This window comes from Ambystoma mexicanum, chromosome 3p (assembly GCF_040938575.1).
Source record: "Ambystoma mexicanum isolate Mex_15411 chromosome 3p, UKY_AmexF1_1, whole genome shotgun sequence".
Lineage (NCBI taxonomy): Eukaryota > Metazoa > Chordata > Amphibia > Caudata > Ambystomatidae > Ambystoma > Ambystoma mexicanum.
This window is the reverse complement of record NC_090925.1, coordinates 28959662-28984162: the sequence shown is the minus strand read 5'-3', so window position 1 is coordinate 28984162 and position 24501 is coordinate 28959662. Positions and strand designations below refer to the sequence as shown.

General features: G+C 49.4%; 1 protein-coding gene across 1 annotated transcript in view; it reads right to left on the bottom strand.

The window, feature by feature from the left end:
- Window positions 1–19426: 19426 nt before the first annotated feature.
- LOC138579681 (cell surface glycoprotein 1-like) overlaps window positions 19427–24501 on the bottom strand; it is a 34210-nt gene continuing 29135 nt past the window's right edge. Inside the window, exons 2-5 of the mRNA XM_069649921.1 lie at window positions 22236–23041; window positions 21063–22076; window positions 20477–20650; window positions 19427–20357 (exon numbers count right to left, since the gene is read on the bottom strand). Of these exons, the coding sequence (XP_069506022.1) occupies window positions 19427–20357; window positions 20477–20650; window positions 21063–22076; window positions 22236–23041 (2925 nt within the window). The remainder of the gene's footprint in view (window positions 20358–20476; window positions 20651–21062; window positions 22077–22235; window positions 23042–24501) is intronic.

Sequence of the window (24501 nt, the reverse complement as noted above, 5' to 3'; positions counted from 1 at the left end):
TCCGTTCGTATAAACCTGTGGGATCTCACTATATGGTTATGCTATTCTGATATGATTCGATCTGCGCCCAGATGCAGCTTGCTGCTTGGTTCCTATGGATACGTGCAATACCAATTCCTAACCTAACCCTAACCTAACCTCTCGAAAAGGATGAGTTGGTTGGGGCATCATACCCAGCCCCCTTTATTGAGAGGAACGAGACAAGGTTGCCCGCTCGCGCCTCTACTATATGCGCTAGTCATGGAACCCTGTGCGATAGTATGAGGCCTTCTACATCAAGGACTCCCGTATTCAGGTGTTAGAGCAGGGAAAAACTCTCAGGCTTCTCATGGAAGCCTCATTGGGAGCAGAGGCGCAGCTTGACTACCTGCAGAAGAACAATTCTTACCCCCTCCGCTTACTCAGATCCATTCAACTCTTTCTGAGCGAGAAGAACACTGCCACGATTGCAAGGGCGACCACACTGTCCCGCTTAGATTACGGAAACTCACTCATGCTCGGGGCCAGCAAGAACGGCCTTCAGAAATGCCAGGTCATGGAGAATAGTGAAGTTAGAATAATTAAAGAAAAGACAAAAAGTGGACACATCTCCACAGACAGGAAAGCATTGCACTGGCTGAAGATTGAAGATGGGATTCAATTTAAATCCTTGAGGCTAGTGCACAGGGGCCTGTTTGGTTCCGCACCAGAATACCTAAAGGAAAAGATCACACGCTACATCCCCAATCAATCCTTGAGATCAGAGTCACAAGGCAGGATCATAGTGCCTTCTCACAGATGAGCAACCGGTTCAGGCAGGGCCTTCCCGTACTGGTAGCAAAGGACTGGAACAACCTACCTTTAGCCCTTCGACTCGAGCCCAGCTATCTAGCCTTCATAAAGAGCCTAAAAACACTCACATTCAAATAGCGATCCGACACTAGCATGATGAGCCAGAGCAGGTCCGGTTGTTAAAAGTCGTATGTAGTATCCTTGTCTTATGCTACGCGCCCCAATGCCTGCAGGCTTTCTGCACTTTATAAGCACATAAATAAATCAAATAAATAAAAAATAAGAGACGTGTCCGAATTACACTGTCAAAAGCTGTGGATAAATCGGTGGAGGTCACGTATAATTCGCCTCCAAATTTCCTCCAGGCTGAATCCTCGAGGGCTCTCATTACCAGCCCATTTAGGTTTGTTGAGTGCCCTGCTCTGAAGCCTGTCTGGAGTTTGTTTAGTAAATGAGAGCTATCCGTCCATTCATTGACAAGGGATAGCAAAAAAGATGCAACCAGCTTACAGTCCGCGACTATTAATGCTATCGGTCTGTAATTCCTTGCTTGGTTACGGTCCCCCTGCTTGAAAATGGGGACTACATAGCCGTTTGCCAGCTAGTAGGGATGGTTTCGCTTTTTATAGAGCTTCCAAATAACATTGTAAGGATCTGGGCCCAAGCGACAGGATTGGCTTTAAGTGTATTGTTAGTCAATCCATTAGTGCCTGTGCTGCCTGAAGTTTTAGCTGTTTTAATTAATTCCAATACTTCAGCATAATGAATATCAAGGCCCCATCGTACCACCCCCCCTACATTAGCCCCACTATAATTTTCCCGCCAGCCCTCCATGGGATCCCCATATATGTCAGAGAAACAGGAGACTCATTGTACCTCTGAGACCCCATCCAGCTGCCCACCAATGACCGGGTGGCTTGTTGATTAATCCATCTTCAGAATGCCCTCAGGTCTCTTTTTACCAGTACACCCAGCATCTTTTGCGCATCTTTTTGCATCATTATTGATTTCCTGGAGCAGCAATAATTCTTCTATTTCTGCCTGACGCTTTTGGTTCTGCTAATTTTCTCTGATTGCTCGCAATGGGAGATGTACATCAGTCTTAAACACCGGGGCATTAGAAATGTTTCTATGGCAACTTTCTGGCCATAAACATGTTTATGTTCTTTCGGAGGCTCACCAAATCTCAATTTATGCAAAGCCCTACTCAGTAAATCAACCACAAACATTTCAAATTCTGGGGCGCTAAAAACCTTGAGTTTCCGTTCAAAGGTGCTAGTGTTGATAGTTTCCATCAGTTCACCATTTAAAACTTCAATGGTTCTGGGAGTCTATCTTAATCCTTTACCCTGTCCCACAGTTTTAAGATTGGTCCCACCCCCATTATAGGTCCTATTCACGGGGAGGCAACATTCTACTTTAAGGGTACTGTGGTCACTCCACAAATTCAAAGTAATGGTGACCTTGATGGTTAATTCTGAAAGTCCTACATCTACAATATGTGACCTACTGTTGAGAAAGTAGCTCCTCTATGCCACATGGGGGGAGCTGGGATAACTGGGTCCAGGTCCCCACAGATTTGAGGGAGAGTTTCCACAGTTAACCCCATTGAGATTTCTGACCCCTCTCTAATCCTCTCATCATTTCATCACCCAAGTCTAAAAAGTCCTCATCATAGGGGATACTACATTCTGATTTAAGGTTTCCTGCTACGATCACTTTCCCATATGGGACAGAGCATTGCCAATCTTGAACTAGAGAAGTAATTACGTCCAGGAATTCACCCTATAGGGCTATCCCTGTGTGCCAATATATATTAATCAGAAGGATGTTTACTAGGTCCTCTATGGAGGATACCTTTACTGTGAGTATCCCAAACGGGAGACTTGTGACTACCATAGCCGATATACCCAGAGTATTCTTGAGTGAAATAATTAAGCCAGCAGAATGTCTGCCTCCCTTACTCTGCTTGGCCAATTGTGAAAATATCTCAAGCCAGACGGGTTCGACAGACGCCATGTCTCTTGCAAGAAAATACAACTATTTTCTTTCAGCATCGAGACAGTATCAGGATTTGTAAACAAATGTGTGTTTCCTCTAGTATTCCAAGCAATAAACTTCAGGTTGACTGTTTCCACTGGTAGATCAATATGATCTGCTCTCCCCATGACATCATCATTTCCATAGGGCTGATGTAATTTGGGCCCATCGTGGATCTCTTTATATTGCCGCCTTGGAGCTTACCTCCCTTGTTCCATGCTATTTCTTCCCGGGCGACAGACCACCTTCAGGTTCTTGTTGTGATTAGAGCCCCTATACCCCTCAATGGACTTCTGTTTAACCTTCAGAACCTTTAGTTCAAATTCTAACTCACGTAAGGCGTCTATTTCTCCCATGACTAATTTCAATACCACTCGAGAGTTAAGGAAGATATTACTCATATCCCATCGATCTCTATCCGGGAATTGTATCCTATCCAGATCACATGTTGACAAAAGAGCCAAGGTAGCAATTTCGCAATTCTATTTTAGGATATTACCCAATAAAGGAACAAAGGGATGGTTTCCCCCATAAACTGTTTATTTGATATACTTTCGATTACTGTTCACCACTCAAGTTTTGCAGTATATCCCTCAACAATCCTCTGGCATTATCTTTTTTTTTCATACGTGGCTTGGTCTTGAAAAATCAATTCCCCTACCCCCCTAAGAATACTATCAACCCCTAAATTCCTCGGACTTAACAGTCTTCTTTCTTCACAACTGAAGGGGTTAATAAGATCATCTTGGGGCCCCAGTTTCTCAATATAATTAGAGGCATACATTTCACCCAAGAAAAGGGGGGAGGGTTCTCTTTGGGGATCGCGTCCTCTAGTTGACTTATATGCCGTTGGAGATTTTCAAATAGTCGCCTACCTGATACAATGTTAATTAATGTTGGACTTTTTATTTCAGGTACCAAATGTTTGGCTGGGTCAGTCAAACCAGCCACTGAAGCAGCCAAATGAGATGGTTTACAATTATTAGTTACAGCCTTTATTTGCATCCTTTTCTCCCCGTTTGGAAAGGTTCCCATAACAGACACGCTCTCAGACGCCTCCCTCCTTATTTCTTCTATAGCTTGGGTTTCTTCTTCATAGTGGGTTGAGCCAAAGGTTTAGTCTGGATAACTGTATCCACCCTTGGGAGACAGGGGCCTTTACCAGCGCTAATATTCACCGGCAAGGCAACCAGGCCTACATCCAAGGGTTGCTCATTAGCTGGAATATGCCCAATATCCATCTGAACTCGCTTTTTAGCCCCTGCACTAATTTCTTCTACTTTTGGCGCATTTTCCATAAGGCTCCTGGCCCCCTTGCCCGTTTGTCGCAGGGTTTCAGGAATAGTGAGGTTATGAAGATATTTGCGTGTCAAGAGTTTTCGTTTTTTTATATTCTTTTCATTTTTCAATTTCCTAACTTGCTGAGCCTTTCTTTTAGTTGCAGATATCTTCCCCTTAATAGGGGTAGGTTCTTTAGTTAAATCAATAATAAGACACCCATGACTTTTATGAGAGGTATCTATCTGGAGTTGTAAGTGCACCTGCTTAGTTAGGCCAACAAAGGGGATATCAGTGGCTACTCCAGGCTGGCCTGTTTGTGTTGTCGGCCCAGCCTCAGGTTTATCCTGACCCATCTCTTCCCTCCATCCAGTCTCCTCGGGCACCACGTGAGAACCCACCCAAGCACTGGATGTTGTCCCACCCAACCCATACGGTTTAGCTGGTCCAGAATTAAGTTGCACACAAAATGGATTGTAATTAGTGGAGGGGCATCCATCCTGTCCCTGCTGCCGGACTCGCCCATCCAGTCTTTCCAATCCCTCCAATCTACTATAGATGTCTGTCAGGAGTTCAGTGTGAGATTTGACCTCTGCCCATATGTTATCGTGTAGGTTTACGAAAGAACTGAGGACCATGTTTAATGCTGAAACCATAGCTTGGGTAATCCAGATTCTATCATCCGCTTCTCTCAGCATGTGATGTATTGACGCGTCATCCACATGCTCTTTCCGAGCTTCCGGCAAAAGTCCTCTCTCTCTGACCCAATTTTGTTTGTGTGTATATTGATCTATAAAATTGGTAAGCTCAGACGACGGGGATCCTATATGGGAGGAATCACATGTCTGCTGTACCCCACTGTTGGATCTACTAAATTAATTAATTGAATTATTATCCACAACTGCCAGATCAGCAAACTCAATAATGCTCCGATCATTGATTGCATAATCCCCTTTTTCATTAACTTCCAGCTTCCTTACCACTTCAGCCATCAATGAGTGAGCCAATCCAGCTGTCGCTTTAACCGGTATAGTAGATTTTATTTCTGTGCTTGTAGCAGTCTTAACCCCAAAATAATTAGAAATGTTGGTACCCTCTCTATGGCCCCTAATAAAAACGTAGTCTGCTTTTGATGAGATTTTTCCCCCAAATTGTTAATTATTGGTGTTTTAAATACTTTATCTCCCCGTCTGGAGCAGTCTCGACCTAGCTCCAACAGCAATCCATTACATAATGTCTGTTGTTTCAATTTCTTTGGGAAAGTTAGCTGTTGTGAAGCCTCATTGTCACTGACCCCATAATTTAAATTACAGGTGATCTCCCCTTCCTCATTCCAATTCTTGGTCTGCGGAATACTAATTTTCCTATCCCATTCCTGGTGGTCACTGGCTTGTATATTTACTTGACTCAGGCACATATAAACCTGAGAAGGCAATGACACCGGCTCCACATTCCGTTCAGTAGGGTGGCAAGCCGCAGTATCAACTTTAGTCAGGGGAGCATCTACATAAGTAAGCCCTTCCTCCCCCAAGTTATGGGTTAAGGCTGCCACTAGCCTACCCTCCTGAACATCGATAGAAATAGCGCCATTCTCCTTAAAAATACTTCCATTCACCATTAGACCCCCCGGCATCCAGCCAGCCCCAGAGTCCGGGTCTAAAAAAGCACCTGATTTCTCCTGTTTGTGAATTAGGGCTGCAGCCATCCCGTCCCCTTGTCGTAGATCTCTGATCTCGATGCAGGTATCGGGGGCTGCTTCACCTTCCAAAAGGCCTTCTACCAAAGGGAGGGTAGCATTTGTAGGTAGCGCAAGGGTTCCATCCTTCTCCCCTCTGATAGCCTTGTGTTCCATATCCAAGGAATGGTTCATCATTTCATTGCAGCCACTTACATCTTCTATGGTTGAATAGCTCCTAAGGCCTTTACGAGGCATTTTTTTTTGGGCTCTTGCCCAATTCAATTTTGAACACTCAAGTAAGTCAACTACCGTTGGCGGTATTACCACACAGTATTTGCGCTGGACATTGGCAAATGCCCAGCGGATTTACCCCCAATTTAACTGTGGAGGTAACTGCGTTACCGCTGCATTTAAGGGTTACTGCCAAACTCGAGATGAGGCTCTTTGTATTTTATAACAAAGTGCGCTGTGCAAAGTTGTATTCCTTGAACTTACAAAACAGATACATCCACTAAGATGTGTTTGAATACCAAAGTGCAATATGCAAATGTAAACCAGTCAATACTATGTATTTTATAACAAAGTGCACTTTGCAAAATGTATTCTTTGAACATACAAAACGAAGAACAAATACATCTACTAAAATGTATTCGATCAACAAAGTGCAATATGCAAATGTAAAGAAGGGCAGTACTATATATTGTATTAGCAAAGTGCGCTGTGCAAAGATGTATTCCTTGAGCAAACAAAACTCAGATAACGACTACCTCTCCTAAGATGTACTCGAATCCCAAAGTGCAAAGATGCAGAAATGAAAACAGAGCGAATACTATGTAATTTATATCAAGGGGCACTATGCAAAGATATGGTTTTAGTGCAGGGCAATATACTACATCTAGAATACAAAAGATGCACTTGTGCAAAAGAAAAGAATACATAAATAAAAATTGTATTAGCTCTAAACCTATGTATTATTTGCACTACAAAGGTGCGCTCTGCAAATAGCATATAGTTTAAAACAGTGCTAAACTCTAGACTTTAAAATATTCAATCACAGATAAATACAATTTTAAAAGTTGTCCACCTAAAATAAACACTGAAACTATGGACTAAAATGGGCTAAAAAATGAAAGAGCGCAATCAATGTCAGAACCTAAATAACAGAGATACCAACAAGAAATACTATGTGCAAGATACATATATTTGGGAGCAAAAGTCTGCTCCACACAATTTAGGTCAATCCACAAATAAATAACAGAATCTGTTCATTCAGAGTCTCTGCAGCATTCAGAGTTTGCAGCACTTAGTCGGAAATTAAGAACGTTAATTTCAGGGGGTCCTGATTACCAAACCTATCCAGAGAACGGGGAGCTCAAAGGCCGTGCCCACAGTCGCAACCCCATCAGTCCGCCTCCACACTAGTGTTTGATGGGACCCATGGTGGTTATTTTCCAGCTCAGGGCCGCTAAGGGTTTAGCAGCAAGGGTTCAAGAGGGAGCACCAAGGCCGTATCCCATGGTCACTTCCGCAACCGCTCTGTGAGAAGCTCAGGAGCTGCCAGAGCCAGAAGCAACCAGTGAATAAATTAAAAGTCCCCCAACCACCACTGAGGCAGAAATATACACACAAAGTTACTCAGGTGTGTTGGAATTAGGAAGCTCAAAGGCAAAGCCCACAGACACTTCCCCGTAGAACATCAACAGTCAGCAGGTAAAGTTTGTGTACAGCACTTACTCAATATCCTGCAATTATTGCCAGTTCAGCAGTTAAGCAGATTGTAGAGTGTTTGTGGGAGAGACGGGGTGAGGCAAGCAGCGCGCACAGACACACTGACCGCACACCGCGCTGCGCTCCACGCCGGTATTGTGTTTTTATATGTTTCCTCCTCCTTCTTTCACTCGGGCCACCTCGCAGTGCAAATGAAGGGCAGACTGCAGACTACAGAGATTTAATATGCTGGAAGTTCCAAAACAAAACAGCGTTTAGAGAGTGTTTGTAGTGCTTGTCAAGAGGCTTGCTTCTGCACATGGGCCTCGGGTGAATGCACAACTTCAGCTCTGCATTCACAGCAATTAGGTACACCAGGAAAGACTGCCTGTTTCTTCCAGGCACTTTCTATGCTGCCACAGCCTAACAGGGTTTGTGAGCACAGCACCAACTCTGCCGGTGAAATCTGCTCTTCCTTTAATATAGTGTCAATTCTGTGATCACACTTCCTTGTGGACTGTCAGCCTCGTGCTCGGCTTCTTCTACTTCTGCTACTGCTGACCTTCCAGCTCCTGCTCCAGTTTCTTTCAACCGCTCCTCCCTGCAGCAGCCTTTTATGCCCCCAGGTCGGTTAATTGGTTTCAGGAACAGGCCCTTAGAACTAATTGCCTGACCGTAGCAAAAGCTTTTTGACTTGTCTGCGTTGCCTTACAAGCTGGTAAGATAGCTCAGCGGGTTGAGCGCTCACTGCTGCGATCTGAGCGTGATCTGCAGGTCGCAGGTTCGAATCCCCGCAAGGCCAACTCAGCCTTTCATCCTTCCGTGGTCGATAAATGAGTACCAATTTCGGTTGGGTGATATTGTATGTAAATATGTGCTCTGTAAAGCGCTTTGGATTAAGGCGCTATATAAATAACACATCTTTATCGTTATCGGTAACTTGGCTCCTGCATGCGTCTTCAGCCCTTTTCTTCTTTACAGTCCCTGAGCGATTCTGGCACATGCAGTCTACTTGAGCAAGAATCCATTTCTCTATTTTTAAAAAGGTTTAAGAATATATTTTCCTTCTTTGATATTATAAAAATGGGAGCTATAAGGTTTAACCTTTTTGAGAGACAGGCGGAGCAGGAAAAGTCACATGTTCAATGTTCCTGTTTGCATACATTTTGGTATTGTGGAGGATATGGGGATTTGGGGTATAGAAGATTGGCTCTTTGGGTTTAACACTAGATTGAGTCATTTCCTTAGAATTTTATATTTACATTCTTAGTAGGAGGTCGAGATATATCAAAATGGCAACAAGCCAATTCCTCCTCTAAATCTGTAGTAAAAGTATTCCTCTTGAAGCAAAAATACTGTGTCTCACCCTTCGAAATCTTCCCAATGCCCTGGACCTGGTCTCCACCAAGGTGATCCTCCCGCAGTACACCACCCCCAGGATTGGGATCAGGAAGCGTCTGCCCTCCCCTGGTCGCCTGGGAGGAGACTATTGGCAGGGTTTTAGTCAGGGATCCGCACGATTCTCCCCAGCACAGAGATATATCCGCACTATTTCGCATTATTTCTTGATTCGTTAGACGTGATTTATGAAGAGTATTGTGAAGAATTATTTGGACACCTTACTGAAACCCTGCCTAACACCTCCTCCCAGGTGGCCAGGGAAAGGCAAATGCTTCCTGATCCTGATCCTGACCTTGGGGGTGATGTACTGTGGGAGGATCAAATGGGAGGAGACAAGGCCCAGGGCGGTGAGGAGATCCCATGGGATGAGACACAGTATTTATTCTATGACCAGGAAAGCCTTTCCAGGTTTCCAAAACATTCAATGCCTTATTGTCATTGTGGGGTCCAGGACACACATATAGAATCTGGGGTTCTGGACACAAGTATAATAAAACCTGAGAAAGCCTTACCAATGGAAAGATCCTTTAAAGTTATTAGGGATAAACACCATTTTTACTCCCAAAGGTGTCATGTAAAGGAATCTAGAAATGTTGTCTTAACTAAATTGTAGTCCCCTGTACTGACAAATTCTAAAGTTTTAATTTTAAAAATACCTTAAGGGAAGTAAACTTGCCCTTAAAGTTAGACAAACAACTAAGAGAATTAACTTTGTTGTGGACTACATGTCCCATTATCCCAGGAGTACTGAGACGAGTCAGAGGGTTGAAGACGCATGTTGTAATAACAATCAGGCAATTAAGCCTAACAGCCCACACCAGAAGGAACCTGGGAGGCCTAAAAGGCCCCCTCAGTTGCAGGCAATAGGAAAGAGAAGAAGGAGCTGGATTTGAGACTGGAGTGTGTGCTGTAGCAGTGGAAGTGGAAAGAAGAAGGCACGAAGCTGAAAAATCAAGCAGAAGTGGGAGAACCAAGGGGATGTCGGAATGTGGATGCAACAGATTTCGCATGCTTGTTCTGAGAGGGTCCTGTACCCCCAAAATCTGAAGTGCAGAGGCAGACCGAAGCGAGGAGCTGTGGGTGAATCACAGGTCTCAGTGGTGACCGGGGCTCCATGATCGAGTGTCCGGACCGGAGACACCTGAGCAGAGGAAGGGTGTGGGTCCCTGTGAAGGCAGAAGCAGTATAAGGTGTGCCCGAAGTTTTGGCAGTAGAGCAACCCACTGAACAAGGATCACAGAAGCCGGTGAGTGAAACATGGTGTTCTGATTCCTTGCACGAGCACTGCCAGCAACAGTATCCAGTCTTTTCTTCACTTGCGTAGAAGCAGAAGTGAGCTCAAGTGGTTCGTAGCCTATAGTAACATGGGAACAATGGAAAGTAGCACTTGCGTGTGAATGAACATTTTTCTTCTACTCGGGTGAAGGCAAAATGCTACCGAAAGACATTGTTAAGCCTTTAAACTAATGAAGCAATGGTTGCGTGCACCTGATTTAATTTCACAAACAAAGAGTGAACTTTATTGGTTGCTGTGCCTCTCATTAAGCAGAACGCTTATTGTGGAGCACTATTGATACATACTTAAAGCCTTAAAACTTCATGACGAAGTGGTCACATGTGCCTAATTTCGTTTTCAAAGTAAACAGTGAACTTTAACTCTTTATTGAAACAAATAACCTTTGTTACTAAAAGAAGTCAAGTATTTAAATTCTACATCTGCTGTTGGAGAGAGCGCAAGCATTGCCATAGACAAGAGTATTTCCCTATTGAAACTTAAAGCTGCCTTTCTCAGAACCAGAAACTGTTTTAACAAACACTGTGAGCCCAATGGAAGAACAAACTTGCCTAAGATACAACGGTGCAAGCATTATCTAGAGCCAAGAGAGAGGCACCAAGGCTTCTGGGTAATTGTGTAGCTGACATTGACAAAGAGGTGAAGGCGAAGTTGGGGAAGGGAAACTGTGCTGCTGATATACAATACTGAAGTTGTCATGGTTGTAGAAAGACAAGAAAGGCACAGAGGCTGCCCCTTTTGAAGAGATATTCAGAGGAAGAGTCCCTTGTCTATTTTAAGGGGTTGCAGTGCTTTAAAGTGAATCTTGTCCAACCCTGTCTTTACAATACAAAACACTGAAGCTGTGGCGGTATATTGTTGGTTGTCCGTGGATGCAAGACTTCGGTAGTTCAAATGAAGTGGAAAGCTATGGTGCCAAGGAGAATGTCTTCGTGGTAAACTGTGGTAGAAGTGAAGTTGCTGAAGTAGAAGCCGCAGAAGTGAGAAGTCATCCTGACAAATCTACCTATTGTGATCTCTAAACCTGACTAGAGGAATAATCATTGCTAAACAAGACATGTGTTCTATTAACATTCTAGAAGTTGTAATTCCTTTTGAACTATGTCAAGTCTTCTTCGATAAATGGAAGTGATATATAGGCATTGTGACTGAGAAAACCATTGATGCTATTCTGAAGAAGTGAACATTTTTTATTTCAGCAGAACAAGAACTTTTGTTGTTGTTGGAACTGTGGTTGACAAATCTTTACGTTGATATTGACTTTTCAAGAACTGATCTGAAACTTTACTACCTATGTTGAATTATTTAAATTCTTTTAATGCACATTGAAGAGGAATATACTGATGTGGCAGCATTTCTATGCTATGCTATGATGTGCAGGATTGCTATGCTGTGCTATGATGGCTATACTATGATGTGCAGGATGGCTATGCTATGATATGATATGCGGGATGTCTATGATATGCTATGATGTGCAGTATTGCTATGCTATGATGTGCAGTATTGCTATGCTATGCTATGGTGTGCAGGATTGCTATGCTGTGCTAGGATATGCAGGATTGATGTGCTATGTTGTGCAATGCTATTAGGCTCTCCCATACAGTTAGGTCTCAGACACTCCATGTCACCTCCCTCGCCTCCCTGGGTGCTGCTCTCACGCAGCACCCCGGACAGGCCCAACCCCCTCGTAGGCGAGAGGACACGTCAGACCTTCCCTTCTGCTTATTCTCTACAAGTTTAGCATTAGCCCCATATATGGAAGATATCAGAAGGGGTATCTGTGAATGCCGCTTATTCATAATACAACACGATGTCCCCGCAGGACTGCGTCACAAGGTCACAAGGAAGATGTCGACAGTAATTGCCAACTGTCTGTAATGTTGTGCCAAGTAACACCCCCATTTTGATAGTACAGAAACATATTAGTGTTTGCCTATGATATGCTTTATAAACCTGCAGGAGGGGGGACGTCAGAGAGAGCACCTGTGCCGGCTGCCCAAACACTTGCCTGCTGCATGCGGGTTTTCCCTTCTGATAACGCTGTATGCTGTGTATTTGCAATATAAATACATGAAGCTTGATTTACCACCCGGACGTCTGATCTCATTATCTGCTGCAAACTGAGGCTGGCCGAGGGGGCCTTATCTTGGCCACCACAGAAATGGTGCCGTGACTTCTGGTCAGTACTGCGCAGGAATTTTTCTGTGGGCTGCCGTCAACAGCCACCACCACCGGCCAGCTACATTAGGTCCTCATCATACTGAGGGTGCTGTTAAGAAGCATTGGCACACCTGTTATCTGCAAAGATGCCAAACTCATTGGTGTGATTGGGAAGTGGCCTCTGGAAAATCTCCATCGCAGAGCGTGACTGTGAACCTGTTTTCATTTTCCTCAGACGGAATGGTAAATATCAACCTTCCGCTTATGGCACTGTGTTTTCTCGGACCTGCATGTTATTTTGACTAAAGTTGTTTTGCAATGTCTTATGTGCTCTTTCTCTTGCTCCTTACACACCCAGAAGTTTTGTGTTGCGTATTTGTATGTGATAGCAGCACGGCAGAGAATTTCAGCTCTATCAAGCGCATTTATCGTGTTTGTCTACGGTCCGTCTGGTGTGGGCTTCGAGGTGCTAAATACTGGCTTCGGTGTAAAGACAAAATTGAATAACTAATATTGAGTGCAGCAAGCTATCTTTGCGCATAAGGATTTGTTTTGTATTAGCCATTCACAAAGAAATAAATAATATACCATAGTATAGCAGAGCAGAGCAGTGCCTCTGCATTTGACCCCCTCTTCCCTGTATCAGTGCAGCACTATCGGAAGGGCGGAAAGCGATGGCACAGCTCAACATCAAAGCAAATGTTTAATGTTCAGTGTTTAATGTTTTTGCAAATGTTCTCAACAAACATAGAACCTTTCTTTGATTCTGTGCTAATTCTGTCTCAGTCTTTACTGATTGTTTGTTGTTTTGTCTTTGTGTGCGCCTTGATGCCTACAGGCGATGTGGCGCGTTCCCGAGAAATAAAATAAACAAATAAATAAATAAACATAAAACAATTATAAAATCAAGCTCTGGACTACAGAAAGCAGGTGAGGTCTTGTTTTTTTAAAGGGGCCTTTCAGACTAACAACTGATCTATCGTGTAATGTAATTTCTGTCTATTTGTCATGTTCTGGGTAAGAATGAAGGAAGTGTTGATGTTTATACTACTGGTAAATTTGATATCGCTTGTTGCAATGGCTGTTTGGAATATAAATATGTCATGTTGGGTTTAACTTTTTATGTTGCAGTTCGTTTTGCTGCTCACACTGTTTGAAGACAACGCTTGGATGCTGATTGCATTTTCTTGTGATTTAGGAAAGGGGCTGTGTGCTGTCACGGTCGATTTCTGGTTTTCTTGTTTTGGAGCTAGTGAAACATGATGCTGTCTCCTAGTTATGTGGGTTGAGAGTCACTGCGCCCGTGGTTTGTGTGTGCCATCACATAAACATAGTTTGTGACTACGTGTGGAGGTCCAGGTGTGTTACCACTGGATGGCAATTAAGGGTATTTACTCAGATTGAGTGTTGTGCATTCCTGTGGGCTGCCGTTTCCACGCTTGCAGCTGTCAGTATTTGTCTTGTTTTTTTCTTTCTCTCTCCACTGCCGTATTCTTTTTTTCCTTTCACAGTGTATTGCTGGTGTTAAAAAAACAGGGGACATGTCGCTGCCCCCAGATTCAGTGAGTTGGTCATTCATTATCGCCACAGGTAACACGATTCTGGTCCTTGGTTGGTGGTATCATTGGACAGGAGTGTGCGCAGTTTTTTGATGCATATGTCCTTTGTTGGTTTTTAGGAGTTCTGGTTCTGTGTTCTGTGCCAGCTTAGTCACCCAACGATAAAGGTATTGCTGCAGGCAACATTTAGACAATGTTAGGTATTTGTAATAATCATGGATCTTGACATTGAGACTGTGAAAGGCTTGACCAAGGATGCCCTGCACATCCTATGTCAAGAGAATGGACTTTCCATGAGCACTAAGTTTAATAAACCTGAGTTGCTGACCAGCCTCCAAGCTTGGGTAGAAGCAAGGGCAGTTGGGGAGAAGATCCTAAGTGATGGGTTAGACCCTTTGTACCCGAATGAAGAAGACCTTTCGGGAGGGGTAGTGGAAAATGACGAGGAAGACGGCATGAGCAGTGTTTCTCTCCAACCATTTCGCTGGGGGGGCAAGCATGGTTTATCAACAATCTAGCGTTTCATGGAGGTCAGGGGCTAGGGTGGCATCCCGCAGGTCCCAGGCCTCGGCACATTCTCTAAGTGGTGCAGTAATTGTCCTGGCTGTTAACCATGTATCGGCTAGAAAGCTCCTGTTGGCAGCGAGGTGAAACGACCCAGCACCGCGTAGCGGTGAAAGACTCCATCCCTGTCCTATGCCGGTAGGGTAATGATCTTCCTGATACCGAGATAGTCGCAGTGGCTACGAGATTGAGGGCCCAGGAGGCCTCCAGATTGAAGACTCTCAGAGCCTTAGGGTGTGGACTGCTGCCAAAGGGATTTTTGGAAGGACCGGCATGGCTGGTAGTCCCTAGTCCAGTTCCACAGACTGCTGAGTCGCCTACTCCTGCAGGAGAGCGGCCAGTAGAAACTGAGGATCCTACTTTGGTAGCATGGAACTCAGTGACTTCAGAGTTGCCTGGTGCAGCGCAGGAGCCTGAGGTGGAGGAGCAGGTGAGCTCAGCTCTGAAGGGCCTGGCCAAGCTGGATGAGTTTGCATCAGCTTGGGGCTCAGATCAGACTGACTTATTTAAAGCCCAGAGTTAGCGTCCCACTCTGGCAAGCCTGCAAAGCAGGCTGAGGAACAGGCCAATGGCGAGGCCCCCGGCGTGTTCAAGGTGTACTTGGAGAATGGACTCCTGTACAGTGAGCCAAAAAACTCTTGAGGGTGAGGGCACCAGAAGGTTGGTGATTCCCCAGTGCGACCAAAGTTCCTTTTGGATTTGGCTCACAAAATTCCTTTAGCGGGTCACTTGGGAGCGACTAAGACATCAGAACTTTGGTCTGTACACTTTTACTGGCCGAATTTCGGAGTAAATGTTAAGGAAATTGTCTGGTCCTATCTGACTTGTCAAGTTTCAGGCAAGTCAGGTGGTGCCACAAAGGCCCCCTTAATCCCACTACCGGGAGGATAGCTCAGGGACAACACATTTGTCTTTGAAGCAAGACAATGCATAGCAACGCAGGTTCGAATCCCGGTCTTGCACTTAGAAACTGGTCTCCGGTATTAAGCGTGTTATAAAAGAACAATTACAATGTCAATTACGTGTGGTTGGGCTGCCTTTTGAGAGAATAGGCATGGACATTATGGGTCCTTTGGATCCTCAAACCAGGGAACAGATACATCTTGGTGGTGGTAGACCACGCTAAAAGCTACCCTAAGGCTGTCCCTCTGAGGAGGATCACAGCCCCTGTGGTTGCGAAAGCTTTGCGTGGGATATTCTCCCATGTTGGATTCTCCAAAGTAGTTGTTTCTGACAGGGGATCAAACTTAATATCAGCATATATGAAGGCTATGTGGGAAGGGTGTGGAGTCGCCTACCAGTTCTCTACATCCTCCCAACCACAAAAAAATGGGCTTGTTGAGCGGCTTAACAAGACCCTGAAAGGCATGAAAGGTGGCTTGGAAGTGTACCTGAGGAGAAAATAGGATGTTCTCCTGCCATGCTTCTGTTTGCCTATGGGGGGTGCCACAGGACAGAGTCGTGTATACCCCCTTTAAGCTTCTGTTTGGACACCCTCAGTCTAGTTAAAGAGGGATGGGAGGGCAACCCCTCAACACCTACATGAGATGTGGTGGACTATGTACTTAGCCTTCGGTCTAGAATGGGAAAGTACATGGAACAGTCGACGAAAAACCTAAAGGTCAGTCAGGAGCTGATGAAGCACTGGCACAACCAGAAGACCACAGTGACAGTTTATTCTCCAGGCCAGTGCATGTGGATTAATCTCATTGACTTGAACCGAAACAGATGTGCAGGGTCTTTCACGTCAACCGGCTAAAACCCCATTATAGCCGGAATGACTTGGTTTACGCATTAGTAACTGAAGGAGGGAGTGAGGAGGAGACCAAACCCCTCCCAGACCTCCTGCACAATACACAGATGTGACCGTTGAAGGTGTCAGCCTTGCAATGGACCTGCCAGAACAGCAACTAACAGACTGTCGTCGTTTACTGGGACACTTTTCCCATCTGTTTTCACTGACTCCAGTTCACGCAGATTGGAGCACCCATAATGTGGACACTGGAAACAATAAGCCGGTGAAGAGTAGGATTCACCGGATGTCCGATAAGGTCAGGGATACCATCAAGGAGGAAGTTTCCAAAATGCTGTCCCTAGGAGTGATAGAGCCATCCCACAGTCCCTGGGCTAGCCGGGTGGTACTGGTCCCTAAAAAGACCAGTGCTGGGAAGACTGCACTCTGCTTTTGTGTGGACTACAGTGGCTCAATTCTGTCACGTAGACAGATGCTCACACCCTTCCTCTGGCAGATGAGCTCATCGACTAGCTTGGCGCTGCCAAGTACATGAGTACCTTCGACCTCACAGCAGGGTATTGGCAGGTTGGCTTGACAGATGGAGCGAGAGAGAGGTCAGCATTCTTAACCCTAGAAGGACATTACCAGTTTACAGTGATGCCCTTTGGATTGAGAAATTCCCCTGCCACTTCTCAGCGGATGGTTAACCAGGTTTTGTCAGGTCTGGAAAACCTCAGTGTCACCTGTTTAAATGACATTGTTGTGTTCCACCACTTATCCCACCTGAAACAAGTGCTTCAGGCACTGCAGAATGCAGGTCTGACTGTCAAGGCCACAAAGTGCTAAATAGTGCAGGGCAGAGTGACTTACCTAGGCCACCTGGACAGTGGAAGTAAGAAACTACCTCTAGAAGAAATGGTACATGCTGTGAAGGATCAGGACATCACCACCACACAGATGCAGGTGGGAGCCTTTCGAGTTCTCACTCGGTACTACCGTTCGTTCATCAAGGGGTATGGGACCATCGCCAGGCCCCTGAAGGGTGTAACTTCTAAGGAAATGCTGAAGAAGGTCACTTGGACCCCCGCCTGCCAGACCTCCTTTCAGGATTTAAAGGAGGGACTGTGCAGGGCCCCAGTTCAGAAAGTGCCAGTCTATGGTCAGGAGTTCATTATCTAGACAGACGCCTGTGATTTTGGGATTGGAGCAGTGTTAGCTCAGCTGAACTCTCAAGGGGTAGAGCAAGCTGTCGCCTACGAAGGGAAAGGAACTGGGGCGTTGTTGAAAAAGAGGCTTGTGTTGTCTTGTGGGCAGTAAAGAAGCTGAAACCCTACATCTTTGGGTCACACTTGACGATACAGACAGACCACGGCCTCTTCTTTGGTTAATGGCCATGCATGGGGAGAATCCTAAACTTTTGCATTGGGCCATATTCCTACAGAGATTAGAAATGGACATCTAGAACAAGCCAGGCTCCCAGCATGGAAAATGTAGATGGGCTCAGCCGGTACTTTTGCCTTCATGACGAACCAGACCCTCAGCAGGGTGGTGGTTCACCTGAGCTATTTAAAAATTGTATATGAAATTGAATGATGGTAGATTAACCTCTGAAAATTGTGCGGGTCTAATCCACACACATTTTCCTGTGCTCACTGCATGACATACACATAGAACAGCCTCCGTGCAACTCTGAAACTTGAGGAGAGCCATCTCCGGTTCCGGAAGCACCTCAAGACCTTCCTCTTTGCTTCTGACTTCTCTCCTCCTCTCCCCTGCTGATCTGTTCTGCTTCGGCATCGTGCACCTGCTTACCCTCTGATTTCGGGCCCAGGTACTTGCCCACCCTAGCACGCACCCGCACTGCCTCCTTGCTACCCTTGCACTTGGGTCTGCATCTGTAACCCTACAGTCACCCCCCTATTTCTGCACTTATCAGACACCCCGTCTGTTCCTTAAACCTAGCACTTGCCACTTGCTGGCTGCACTACCACTCATCCCTTTGCTCAGCACTTTCCTTTTCTCCCCTGCCCCCCCGCACTTCACCCTTTCCCTCTTCCCTGCACTTGCGCGTTCTCAATGTCACCGGGCCTAGTAAGATCGTTGTTTTGTTCTCCCTTGTTCCCCTCCCTTACCTTGTCGTGCTCTGAAACACATGAGTATGTGCGCAATACAAATAAAATATCAATAGACCTGTGTTCTCTGGGTGGATGTCGGGATTAGGGGCTGGGGCAGACGAGGGCTCTGGGTGGATGTCGGGATTAGGGGCTGGGGCAGACGAGGGCTCTGGGTGGATGTCGGGATGAGGGGCTGGGGCAGACGAGGGCTCTGGGTGGATGTCGGGATTAGGGGCTGGGGCAGACGAGGGCTCTGGGTGGATGTCGGGATTAGGGGCTGGGGCAGACGAGGGCTCTGGGTGGATGTCGGGATTAGGGGCTGGGGCAGACGAGGGCTCTGGGTGGATGTCGGGATTAGGGGCTGGGGCAGACGAGGGCTCTGGGTGGATGTCGGGATTAGGGGCTGGGGCAGACGAGGGCTCTGGGTGGATGTCGGGATTAGGGGCTGGGGCAGACGAGGGCTCTGGGTGGATGTCGGGATTAGGGGCTGGGGCAGACTAGGGCTCTGGGTGGATGTCGGGATTAGGGGCTGGGGCAGACGAGGGCTCTGGGTGGATGTCGGGATTAGGGGCTGGGGCAGACGAGGGCTCTGGGTGGATGTCGGGATTAGGGGCTGGGGCAGACGAGGGCTCAGGGTGGATGTCGGGATTAGGGGCTGGGGCAGACGAGGGCTCTGGGTGGATGTCGGGATGAGGGGCTGGGGCAGATGAGGGCTCTGGGTGGATGTCGGGATTAGGGGCTGGGGAGACGAGGGCTCTGGGTGGATGTCGGGATTAGGGGCTGGGGAGACGAGGGCTCTGGGTGGATGTCAGGATTAGGGGCTGGGGCAGACGAGGGCTCTTGGTGAATGTCAGGATTAGGGGCTGGGGCAGACGAGGGCTCTGGGTGGATGTCGGGATTAGGGGCTGGGGCAGACGAGGGCTCTGGGTGGATGTCGGGATTAGGGGCTGGGGCAGACGAGGGCTCTGGGTGGATGTCGGGATTAGGGGCTGGGGCAGACGAGGGCTCTGGGTGGATGTCGGGATTAGGGGCTGGGGCAGACGAGGGCTCTGGGTGGATGTCGGGATTAGGGGCTGGGGCAGACGAGGGCTCTGGGTGGATGTCGGGATTAGGGGCTGGGGCAGACTAGGGCTCTGGGTGGATGTCGGGATTAGGGGCTGGGGCAGACGAGGGCTCTGGGTGGATGTCGGGATTAGGGGCTGGGGCAGACGAGGGCTCTGGGTGGATGTCGGGATTAGGGGCTGGGGCAGACGAGGGCTCTGGGTGGATGTCGGGATGAGGGGCTGGGGCAGACGAGGGCTCTGGGTGGATGTCGGGATTAGGGGCTGGGGCAGACGAGGGCTCTGGGTGGATGTCGGGATTAGGGGCTGGGGCAGACGAGGGCTCTGGGTGGATGTCGGGATTAGGGGCTGGGGCAGACGAGGGCTCTGGGTGGATGTCGGGATGAGGGGCTGGGGCAGACGAGGGCTCTGGGTCGATGTCGGGATTAGGAGCTGGGGCAGACGAGGGCTCTGGGTGGATGTCGGGATGAGGGGCTGGGGCAGACGAGGGCTCTGGGTGGATGTCGGGATTAGGGGCTGGGGCAGACGAGGGCTCTGGGTGGATGTCGGGATTAGGGGCTGGGGCAGACGAGGGCTCTGGGTGGATGTCGGGATTAGGGGCTGGGGCAGACGAGGGCTCTGGGTGGATGACAGGATTAGGGGCTGGGGCAGACGAGGGCTCTGGGTGGATGTCGGGATTAGGGGCTGGGGCAGACGAGGGCTCTGGGTGGATGTCGGGATGAGGGGCTGGGGCAGACGAGGGCTCTGGGTCGATGTCGGGATTAGGGGCTGGGGCAGACGAGGGCTCTGGGTGGATGTCGGGATGACGGGCTGGGGCAGACGAGGGCTCTGGGTGGATGTCGGGATTAGGGGCTGGGGCAGACGAGGGCTCTGGGTGGATGTCGGGATTAGGGGCTGGGGCAGACGAGGGCTCTGGGTGGATGTCGGGATTAGGGGCTGGGGCAGACGAGGGCTCTGGGTGGATGTCGGGATTAGGGGCTGGGGAGACGAGGGCTCTGGGTGGATGTCAGGATTAGGGGCTGGGGCAGACGAGGGCTCTTGGTGAATGTCAGGATTAGGGGCTGGGGCAGACGAGGGCTCTGGGTGGATGTCGGGATTAGGGGCTGGGGCAGACGAGGGCTCTGGGTGGATGTCGGGATTAGGGGCTGGGGCAGACGAGGGCTCTGGGTGGATGTCAGGATTAGGGGCTGGGGCAGACGAGGGCTCTGGGTGGATGTCGGGATTAGGGGCTGGGGCAGACGAGGGCTCTGGGTGGATGTCGGGATTAGGGGCTGGGGAGACGGGGGCTCTGGGTGGATGTCGGGATTAGGGGCTGGGGAGACGAGGGCTCTGGGTGGATGTCAGGATTAGGGGCTGGGGCAGACGAGGGCTCTTGGTGAATGTCAGGATTAGGGGCTGGGGCAGACGAGGGCTCTGGGTGGATGTCGGGATTAGGGGCTGGGGCAGACGAGGGCTCTGGGTGGATGTCGGGATTAGGGGCTGGGGCAGACGAGGGCTCTGGGTGGATGTCGGGATTAGGGGCTGGGGCAGACGAGGGCTCTGGGTGGATGTCGGGATTAGGGGCTGGGGCAGACGAGGGCTCTGGGTGGATGTCGGGATTAGGGGCTGGGGCAGACGAGGGCTCTGGGTGGATGTCGGGATTAGGGGCTGGGGCAGACTAGGGCTCTGGGTGGATGTCGGGATTAGGGGCTGGGGCAGACGAGGGCTCTGGGTGGATGTCGGGATTAGGGGCTGGGGCAGACGAGGGCTCTGGGTGGATGTCGGGATTAGGGGCTGGGGCAGACGAGGGCTCTGGGTGGATGTCGGGATGAGGGGCTGGGGCAGACGAGGGCTCTGGGTGGATGTCGGGATTAGGGGCTGGGGCAGACGAGGGCTCTGGGTGGATGTCGGGATTAGGGGCTGGGGCAGACGAGGGCTCTGGGTGGATGTCGGGATTAGGGGCTGGGGCAGACGAGGGCTCTGGGTGGATGTCGGGATGAGGGGCTGGGGCAGACGAGGGCTCTGGGTCGATGTCGGGATTAGGGGCTGGGGCAGACGAGGGCTCTGGGTGGATGTCGGGATGAGGGGCTGGGGCAGACGAGGGCTCTGGGTGGATGTCGGGATTAGGGCCTGGGGCAGACGAGGGCTCTGGGTGGATGTCGGGATTAGGGGCTGGGGCAGACGAGGGCTCTGGGTGGATGTCGGGATTAGGGGCTGGGGCAGACGAGGGCTCTGGGTGGATGACAGGATTAGGGGCTGGGGCAGACGAGGGCTCTGGGTGGATGTCGGGATTAGGGGCTGGGGCAGACGAGGGCTCTGGGTGGATGTCGGGATGAGGGGCTGGGGCAGACGAGGGCTCTGGGTCGATGTCGGGATTAGGGGCTGGGGCAGACGAGGGCTCTGGGTGGATGTCAGGATGACGGGCTGGGGCAGACGAGGGCTCTGGGTGGATGTCGGGATTAGGGGCTGGGGCAGACGAGGGCTCTGGGTGGATGTCGGGATTAGGGGCTAGGGCAGACGAGGGCTCTGGGTGGATGTCGGGATTAGGGGCTGGGGCAGACGAGGGCTCTGGGTGGATGTCGGGATTAGGGGCTGGGGCAGACGAGGGCTCTGGGTGGATGTCGGGATTAGGGGCTGGGGCAGACGAGGGCTCTGGGTGGATGTCGGGATTAGGGGCTGGGGCAGACGAGGGCTCTGGGTGGATGTCGGGATTAGGGGCTGGGCAGACGAGGGCTCTGGGTGGATGTCGGGATGAGGGGCTGGGGCAGACGAGGGCTCTGGGTGGATGTCGGGATTAGGGGCTGGGGAGACGAGGGCTCTGGGTGGATGTCGGGATTAGGGGCTGGGGAGACGAGGGCTATGGGTGGATGTCAGGATTAGGGGCTGGGGCAGACGAGGGCTCTTGGTGAATGTCAGGATTAGGGGCTGGGGCAGACGAGGGCTCTGGGTGGATGTCGGGATTAGGGGCTGGGGCAGACGAGGGCTCTGGGTGGATGTCGGGATTAGGGGCTGGGGCAGACGAGGGCTCTGGCTGGATGTCGGGATTAGGGGCTGGGGCAGACGAGGGCTCTGGGTGGATGTCGGGATTAGGGGCTGGGGCAGACGAGGGCTCTGGGTGGATGTCAGGATTAGGGGCAGACGAGTGCTCTGGGTGGATGTTGGGATTAGGGGCTGGGGCAGACGAGGGCTCTGGGTGGATGTCGGGATTAGGGGCTGGGGCAGACGAGAGCTCTGGGTGGATGTCAGGATTAGGGGCTGGGGCAGACGAGGGCTCTGGGTGGATGTCAGGATTAGGGGCTGGGGCAGACGAGGGCTCTGGGTGGATGTCGGGATTAGGGGCTGGGGCAGACGAGGGCTCTGGGTGGATGCCGGGATTAGGGGCAGACGAGGGCTCTGGGTGGATGTCGGGATTAGGGGCTGGGGCAGACGAGGGCTCTGGGTGGATGTCGGGATTAGGGGCTGGGGCAGACGAGGGCTCTGGGTGGATGTCGGGATTAGGGGCTGGGGCAGACGAGGGCTCTGGGTGGATGTCGGGATTAGGGGCTGGGGCAGACGAGGGCTCTGGGTGGATGTCGGGATTAGGGGCTGGGGCAGACGAGGGCTCTGGGTGGATGTCGGGAATAGGGGCTGGGGCAGACGAGGGCTCTGGGTGGATGTCAGATTGGTAGTTTAGCGCATTCAGGAATGTTGTCAGCTGACTCTGATTGCAGCCCGCGTATTAGCTGTTAATGGCACGGGTCAGGTGCGGATTATTCCGTTTGCACGGGCCATTTCGGCGGGTGAGCAGAGGATTCCAGCCTGCAGCCATCGCACACCGAAGGACTGGGCAGGAGGGAAAGGATTCCGGGCCATGCGGTGGTGATCAGCTGGGTGCCGGCTACTACGCTCAACATCTTCCAGTCCGGGTAGTCCCGCGGGGCTCCCGGACAAAAAGTGAAGTGCTAAATGAGTCCCGACTGCAGCAAGCAGTGTATCTAGCATGCCGCAATCGAGGGATATGTTTGTTTGTTTTTATTACCTACATAACGCCATGAATGCCTGAGAGGGCGATTGTGAAACCTTATATTCCAAGGAGGAAACGATTAATTCCTGTTTGAGAATCATCATCTGAACTTGTGTGTGGAAAGACTAATTCGCTCATACAGCCTCAGTACGAGTTTAGCATTAACCCTTAAATGTGGCGGTAACGCTATTACTGCCGTATTTAAGGATCCACCAAATCACGGATTCGGCTGCATTTAGCCCAGGTCTGAGCTGGCAGTAAATGAGCCAGGAATTTCCTAATTTTTGGCGCAATTAACACGCGGTAATAGTGTCAACAGTACTTGTGCTGAAAATTCCCCATTGGGCCCAATGAGGAATGGGGAATTCCCGAATGGGCCCCAAGGGGAATGGGGAATTTACGTTCCGCCAAACCCGTGATCCGGCACTAATAGCGCTGGGGGTTTGGCAGTAACGCTATTAGCCCTGGTGTTATCCCGGCAGTAATACCGCCAGGATACCGCCCAACTCGTGATGAGGCTCTTAGAAGGGAGCATGAGCGTTCTACAGGTTGTTTGTAAAGGGAGCAGGGGATATCGAGTTACATTTCGGACGTGTGTGCTCAGTAAGCACGTGTCAGCCCCACACCAGCAAATCCATTCACAGTCATGCTCAGGCTGGGAAGATGTTTATGTTCATGTCATGTTTGCTCTTGCCTGCCCTTGGTGCAGTGTGTTTGTATATTCATTGGGGAAAGTCTCCCAGTTTGTTTCATTTTTGATTGCTAAATGTTGTCATGTTGCCATGTTCATCTTGTTTCATGAGACATGTTGTGAATTTCAGATTATGTACAGTCAATAAGAAGGAAGGTATATTATTATGGCCCTAGTGTATGGAAAATGAGATTAAGAACTTAGTAGGTTTAGGCAGGAATAGGTTGGCAGGAGCGTGTCAGGTTCTGTGTATGTATTTGTACGTTTTTTCCCTGTGCTTCCCCGTACCTATCCCAACAAGTTTCCCTACACCTCTTCCCGGTTTTCCTAACTTCCCCCACCCTATCCACAACCTCTCCCTAATTTCCCTTCCCCCGATTGGCTGCCACGTGGTTACCTGTGTTCTTGCCAATCAGGCACCCGTGCCAACCACGGTGGGAAGGTCGAATCCATTCAGCTTCTGTGG